At 40.9% G+C, this 7,881-nt stretch overlaps 1 protein-coding gene across 1 annotated transcript; it reads left to right on the top strand.

Moving 5' to 3' along the window:
* Window positions 1–984: 984 nt before the first annotated feature.
* Window positions 985–2,709, top strand: LOC147894563 ((R)-mandelonitrile beta-glucosyltransferase-like). The gene is made up of 2 exons (XM_087385150.1): window positions 985–1,471; window positions 1,558–2,709. The coding sequence occupies exons 1-2, from the start codon at window positions 1,000–1,002 to the stop codon at window positions 2,499–2,501; spliced, it is 1,416 nt and encodes a 471-aa protein (XP_087241276.1). The 5' UTR covers window positions 985–999; the 3' UTR covers window positions 2,502–2,709.
* The last annotated feature ends 5,172 nt before the right edge of the window (window positions 2,710–7,881 follow it).

The following is a 7,881-nucleotide window of genomic DNA, read 5'->3' on the forward strand; positions in this document are numbered from 1 at the left end:
TATATTTTAAAAAGATACAACAATGGTAACATGTATTTTTTATGTAATGTGTCAGTAATATATATCATGCTCTATAGTTTTTGCAAGTATTGTTATCCTCTCTCATCACATGTACATAATATGTAGATAGAAAACTATGCATGGAGGCTTCAAATGTCCCCACAAGCTACTCATTCCTTGCATCGTAAGTGGGCCCCAATTTTTTTTTTGTTGAAGGCCCTTCCCCCAACACAAGATGAAGACAATACTCTATAAAGCAATATAAAAAAACATGAAAATGTTCTTGAGGAAAAAAAAACATGAAAATGGTCCTCAAAGTGGACCTAGACATTGGAATCTTCTAGAACACACTTTGAGGATGCTATTAAATACTCATGAAGAATTGAGTCACTCTCATCCCCAACACAAGATGAAGACAATAGACTACAAGCAATATAAAAGGACGTGTAAATGCTCATGAGGATCTGGCCTCCTGATGCATCAACCAACAGAATCTTCTGGAACACACTTTTGAGGATGCTAACGTGATGGAACACACTTTTGAGGATGCTAACGTGACGAATTCAGTCACTTTTGGCCTATTGTTATTGCTCTTGCTCTTCAATCACTCTTGAGGTGACCCACATGTACCCTAACTCTTGAAAATTCTTTTATGGTTTGTAGATGCTTAGAAGCTTCTTTTCCATTACTTTTTAACTAGCCAAATTAGAGGAAGCACATTATGTGATCACTTGTTCTATTGTCTTATTAATCGTCTTACATTATTATGATCATTTTTGTTTTGCAACTCACTCACACGGCTTGCTCAAACGTACCCCCAACCACATTTTGCGAGTGTCTCTTGTGCTTCCAACCTCCACGAGGTCCTTCCTTGTGTGAGTAAACTTTTCTTAATCCTTTTCTTAATTAAATCCTGAGAACCCACCTTATATATAGCATACCTACTCTCAGAACATACAGATCCCTCACTCTCAGCAATCTCAGCAAACTTCAGCTATCATGGGAACGTCGCCTGCAACTCCCCACGCACTCATCGTCCCTGCCGCTGGCCAAGGCCACATCAATGGCTGCATGCTCCTCGCCCGCTCCCTCTCCTCCCTCGGCTTCTCTATCTCCTTTGTCTACTTCTCTTCCGAATACACCCATCTCCTCCACAAACATCGCCTCTGCTCCCCCCTTCACCCCTCCATCCAAATGCATGTCGTTCCAGATGGTTTCCAGCCCGGCCAGCCCCACTTCCTCTTCGACTTCACCCCCTCCATGCGCCGAGGCCTCGAGCAACTCCTTGAGAAGCTTAGTCTGGAGAATCCCGTCACCTGCATCGTCTCAGATTCCTTCGTCCCAGACACTCAGGATGTAGCCGATAAATTCGGAATCCCCAGGATTGATTACTGGACCTCGACTGCAAAGGCGTATTTGATGATTCGTAACCTTCCTCAGCTCTATTCAAAGGGATATCTCCCTCTTAACGGTAGGATGGCCTTGATCTTTAAAAATAAAAGATGTGAGTTGTAAAGGTCTGTTCTGTTCACCCTTCTTCGTTTGACGGTTTGGCAGGTTCAGCTGCCCGCTGGAAAAATGACAACGCAATCATGATTGACTGTATCCAGAGTCTTCCCGCTTTTCCGCTCGACCATTATCCTCAAGACCTGCTTGTTGCTGATCCATCCAGTATCCTCGCTCGATTCTTGATAAACGTTAGTTCTCGTATGAAAGCCGCAGAACGGGTTCTCGTCCATACAATATCTGAGCTAGAACGCGATGCCTTCGAAGCTTTTAGGGTGGCTCAAATTCCAGCGTACGGGATCGGCCCATTGCTTCACTACGCTTCGTCAGGCCGTCGACCAAATGACACGGCCAACGAGCAGGAGTGCTTAAAATGGTTGGATACGCAGGCCGATTCGTCCGTCATCTATGTGGCTTTTGGAAGCTACGCGACTCTGTCTTGGGAGGAGATGAAAGAGCTGGCCTATGGGCTCGAGGCAAGTGCACAGCCGTTCTTATGGGTAATCAGGACAGATGCGTATGAGGGTGCAGCTGGTGAGGTAGCGGAAGTCTTGCCGGAAGGCTTTTTGGAAAGGACGGAGGCAAGAGGTAAGATCATAAAGTGGGCACCGCAAGTGGAGGTGTTGGGGCATGCGGCGGTGGGGGGATTCTTGACGCACTGTGGATGGAACTCAACGATGGAGAGCTTATGGGCGGGGGTGCCGATGCTTGGCTGTCCGCGGGTGGCGGAGCAGAGGTCGAATGCAAGCTACATAGAGCGAGTATGGAAGGTAGGATTTGAGCTGGAGAGGACGGAGGAGGGAGGACTAGCAAGGAGCCATGTAGAAAGAGGGGTGAGGAGACTGATGCAAGAGACGCAAGGGGAGAAGGCAAGACTCAAAGCCAAAGAGACGATGGAAGTGGTGAGAAGATCTTCTCAGGAAGGCGGCCTCTCTTTTGCTAACTTGCTTAAGTTTTACAAGGACATGAGCTTACTCTGCCCTTATGTCCAATGAGTTGTTTCTTAATGTTTTCTTTAATTATAATGTTTCTATTAGCAATATCCCTCCTTAGAGGGAGTGCTTGTAGTTCTAAGGAGTGCTATAGTGGAGGATTGAAACTTATTAGCATTGCCTCCTTAGAGAGAGTGTTATAGTGTAATTGAAACTTATTAGTATTTCCTCCTTAGAGAGAGTCTTGTACTTTAATTGCCATTTCTTGAGATCATCCTACAAAAACTTTTTTTTTATCCCTTTTAAAAATTATTTGCTTGTTCTTTTGAATCCAAAGCATTGGCTTTAGCAATATATAAGGAGGCAGTGCCCCGTGCCCACGTGCACTTACGCACTCTTGTTAACTAATTATTAGCTTCACTAAAAGGTTTTGTCAAGATAAGGGAGCAGGATGCTCCAACACAGTGCATGACATTGTGTGGGTAAAGCATATATAGTTGAGATAGATTTAATCGAAACTAACTGAGTTCTTAGTTAATTGATTAATTTTTCTACAATCTCTCTATGAATTCATAATTTACTAAGTAAATTCTTGATAAATGGAAACTAGTTGAATTCTTAATTAATATTCTTAGGATCTCTCTATCTCTCTTTGTCAAGTGTAAATGTATCAAATGAGCAGATCCTATAGAAGATATGTTCCACAATTCTATTCTTATAAGCAATCATAAATTACAAAAGAAGTCCTTATGAAATATAGCATCTACAAGGTGTAATTTGAAGATTGATTACTCTAGCACATAGGATAGATGTAATAGAGCCGCAATTTGTAATATATGGTTCGACAAAGAAATGTTTCTAGCTCTAGAATAATTTCACATACTAGAAATTTACTATTTTTTAAATGTAAAATAGTCTCTTGAATCATTCTTGGCTTCCTAATGGCTTTTCCTATACCTTTATAGCTTGAGAATACTTTTTCATATTAAAAAAATCTTTTCAAAGTTTTTCAAAAATTTCATATTAAAAAAATCTTTTCAAAGGACATGAGCTTACTCTGTGCTCATGTCCAATGAGTTGTTTCTTAATGTTGTCTTTAGAGAGAATGTTATAGTGTAATTGCCATTTCTAGAGATCATCCTACAAAAAGTGCTTTTTAATCCCTTTTAAAAATCGTTTGCTTGTTCTTTTGAATCCAAAGCATTGGCTTTATCACTATACAAGGAGGTAGTGCCCACGTGCACTTACGCACTCTTGCTATGGTAGGTAGCCTAAAGAGACATTTTTGTTTTCTTCCATCTCCTTTAGCCACATGTAACAAATATGAGCCCTTAGATTGGATTGATTTTAGCCATAAAATTGATTATAATTAATCTCAATTATGAAGGTTTTATGCTTTTTAAACTATACAACATAAAAAGCATACATACAAATGCTTTTCATAAGAAATTTATGTAAGTCTTTGAACTGATCTGAAGCTAGAGCATAATCAGATCTACAAAACCTGAGAGTTGCCCTTTGGGAGGCTGATTGAACAATATGCATGTCATGACGTCTATAGTCCACTGGAATACACTTTTCCGAACTAGTACAATTGAACCACACAACTTTTCGACATCCTGCAGGAGAACTGAAATTCCTTCGTCTCTGAGGCATTTGTGCACTGGGAAACATAAAGAACTAATAGAAATATTGACTTCATGCATGTTTGCATCCTATTGACCCTTCATCATGTCAAAGGGGGATACCACTCTAAATTTAATCTAAGGGTATCCCTTTTTTCAATTTAGAGTGGTATCCCTTTCAGATGTATTTAATGACAAGGTATTGAAAAAAACATGTTCTAGAAAACACAAGGTGCTCAAGAAGTTCAACTTCATAAGTGAATTCAAATCCATGACTTGGCAAAGTGTATCAAGGCTTCATCACATGTATGTCATTTAATATATGTCAAAGGAATACCACTCTAAATTGAATCTAATAGAGGCCAAAAGAGAGATGCATGTCACATCATTGATTCAATTGACAACTACAAAGCAAAAATTCAAAATTGTCTAGGTTATATGAATGTTGTGCTCAAAATAAATATCAAGGGAATTTGATGACTCCAACTTGACTGTAACATGGGCAAAACAAATCATGCATGTCACTTGAAATATGGGTCCAAAATTTATCTTGAATCTACATTGTTTTATGGCTGATGTAGACTCTAGGAGAAGTCAGCAACTCGAAGATCTCCATAGCAGTGAGGCGGGGTTGGTGAATTGCCATGCAATCCATGTTCTGTCCCAAGACACGAAGGTAAACAACATACATGTGCTTGCATGGAACAAATATTCCTTGTGATGCATGTTGAATGAAGTCATTGCAAGTACATGATGGTTCACTGCAAACACGCACTGTATACGTCTTTTCCATAGGATCAGATTCAAAGCTTTCAACCATGAACCCTTCATCTTCATCCACTTTGTAAATCATTCATGGGGTCACATTATTTGTACCATGCAAAGCGCATTCAATGTGGTCTGCAGCTGCCTTTGAAATGCTTGACCTACACTTCATCTTGCGATGGCTAGAGGTAGGAGTCACTTTTTCTGAGAGGTTTGGTATTTGATTCCCACTAGGTGTGTTAGTTGCATCAGAATTGCCCAAAATCTAAGAAACGTCCAGAAGAAACCCGGATCTCTGTAGCTTCCTTACTTCTACACTTGTCAAACATACTCCTACTTGCATTGGCCACTTTTCGTGAGCTATTGGAGCACCAATAATCTTATTGCTTGGAATCCATGAATTTGTCACATCATCCCCACAAAACCAAAAAAATTGCACTCGTTGACCATGGGCATGGTTCATTCTCTCCTTGAAACTAGGTGCTGGATTTTCTTGCAAGCTATTCTCATTAATCAATTTTCCGCATTTGTGACTGACACTTGAAAGCCATGCTTGACAACACACCTTGCTTCCTCGCTCTGCCCTATGAATGGCCCATCAAACATCATGAACATCATCTTCATGCACCTGTGCACATCATTAGCTTGATGTGTACTCTGAACATTGGGTGTTGATGGTGGCATGCCCAACCTTTCTTCAAATTTAGAAACTCTTCTAGTGGATGCCTGGAAGGTTCTCCGTGCACGTACCACGTACTCAAATTCATGGTGATGAGAGTCATCAATGCCCAATGTCTCGCCCAACCTTTTCTTTTGTTTCATAGTCTCCACATCTCCCACGAGGTATGGATCATCTGCTTCTATCCTAGCAGCATTCACTATAGAACTTGCAAATCTCACTGCCTGCTGAGGCCTAATGTAACTTGATCTTCTGTTGCCTATTTGTTGAAGCAAGTTATCCAATGAAGGACCAGATCCAATATGCAATCCTTGGACATGTTGTTCACACCTTGCAATCTGGAACAATGCAGATGCCAAGTCCCCAACACAAGCATCATACAATGAGATTTGCCTTATGTATCCTTCAGATGCCAACCAACTCCCATGTTTTGACTCTGCTAGATTTGCACGAGGAGTATTGGCCAGAGCTTCTGTGTCCATTATTTGATCCAAAGTGATGAATTAATTTTCTACACAATAAGCTCAGGTACAAATGCAATGAAGGCAAAGTTCATCATATAGTTAACTCAAAACACTTACCTGTACCATGAAGTTACCCCAGTGAGCTATCCTGTCCTCACCATGACATCCATTGATCCAAGAATGGAATGTCACTTGAGCTCACATGGTTATTTCTCCACCAGGTTCTAATGATTTGGGATTGCTCTTGTGCAATTTCCCTTGTTTGTGCATCCCTCTATGCTCGGCATAGCTACAAGTGGGTTTCTCTAAATCTCTGATACACATATTTATTAGTGATTCTCTGGAGTCCTTGTTGCCAATGGAAAATGCATGATCTCTCTCATGCCTCCATGACATTTTGAGGGGGGCCACCATTGTAGACAGTGTGCCAATTTGCTTGTGCCTCATCAAACATAAACCTAAAGAATTTGGGCTCAGCAAATCCACATTTTCTTACAACATCATTTAACATTCTCCAAAATTGAACTTGAGCCTCTGTGTCCTCTTTCTTAAACTCACAGGTGACAATTGTCAAAAGTTCTCTCACACTGTAATTCAAAGATCTCATTGTTTCACTAACAAATTTAATTCCGATTACATCACTATATTACATAACAAAAAAAGGGATCTACCTTGGATCATAAACATGAGCTGCCATTGTTGTCCAACCACACACTCTGTGAAATGGTCAAAATGTACACAAGCCTTTTCAAGATCACTACCAGGTTGCATCCTATTGACAAGATCAACTCTTGAACCTCTACCCTTACAAGACATTTTCATCACATAGCAAGGCTGGGACTCAACCAAAGACTGACCAGGAAACAAACACCCTTGGAAAAAATTATATCTAACATGTTCCTTCAAGTAGATGATACAATCTAATGAATCTTGTCGTGGTTGCAATGTAACTAGTGCCTCATGAATCCATCTCTGAAACCTAACAACAATGATGGCATGTGCAAATCTTAGCATTTTTGGGCTTGAGAAAACTCCAAAATGAACACCAAACAAAGCTCCAAACTAACCTCCTTTGATTTGTGTAACCTTGGAGCTAGCGCAGGAGGTTCTCCCACATATCCACTGACGATGCAGTTGACACATCAAGAACCTTGTTTCCGTACAAGAGATGATGGGAAATTATTTTCTTTGCCAATTCTTTTTCAACTTTTCTTGATCATGATCATGGTAACCAACATGTATTGCCAATCTTGTGTATCCAACATCTTTTGGCTCACAGTAATATATTTTTGCAAGGCATCAAGAGCGACAAAATGGATGTTCTTCACAGTGTAAACATTCAAGAGTACCATTTGTAGGAGAGGAGAGCACACACAAAGGGATAAGGAGACACCAAAAGTGGTGGAGCAAAAGCTACTCCAGCTTATTCCTCTATCATATATATATGAGTATCCATGGGCACTGTACAAGTGGGTGGGCACACTACCCTTTACCCCAACAACCTCCCACTTAAAGGCAGTGTGCCTTTAAGGGAGTATAGTACACCTATAATACAATCAACCATAGGCTGAAAAACAAGATGACCAGACCGTCACCCTATGCCCACCGGCACTTTACAATGTGCAAAGTGCATAGAGGATAAGCTGCTAGTAGACAACAGGTCTGCAAGATAGAAAATGACAAGTTGTAGATGCCTCTCAACCAAGATCTCATGCCAAATCTCACTGGGAGAGTGAAGTCTCACCACCACGTGCTCTTGTGCTAAGTCCATAGCACCCAAACTGTCATTGTGCAAAGAAAATGTCTCTGTACCTCTGTGACCATAAGCACATGCCCTACAATAGACCTCTGCTGGTCTACCCAACTGGCATCACTTGCATGCTGCTCCTGAAAGCATAAGTACTTGATGT

Source organism: Dipteris shenzhenensis, chromosome 14, assembly GCF_047967505.1.
Source record: "Dipteris shenzhenensis isolate YYH24624 ecotype China chromosome 14, Dip_SZ_1.0, whole genome shotgun sequence".
Classification (NCBI taxonomy): Eukaryota; Viridiplantae; Streptophyta; class Polypodiopsida; order Gleicheniales; family Dipteridaceae; genus Dipteris; species Dipteris shenzhenensis.

Coding starts and splice junctions, on each gene's coding strand:
- LOC147894563 (XM_087385150.1), top strand. CDS start 1,000: ATGGGAACGTCGCCTGCAACTCCCCACGCACTCATCGTCCCTGCCGCT. Junction 1,472..1,557: donor GGGATATCTCCCTCTTAACG/GTAGGATGGCCT, acceptor ACGGTTTGGCAG/GTTCAGCTGCCCGCTGGAAA.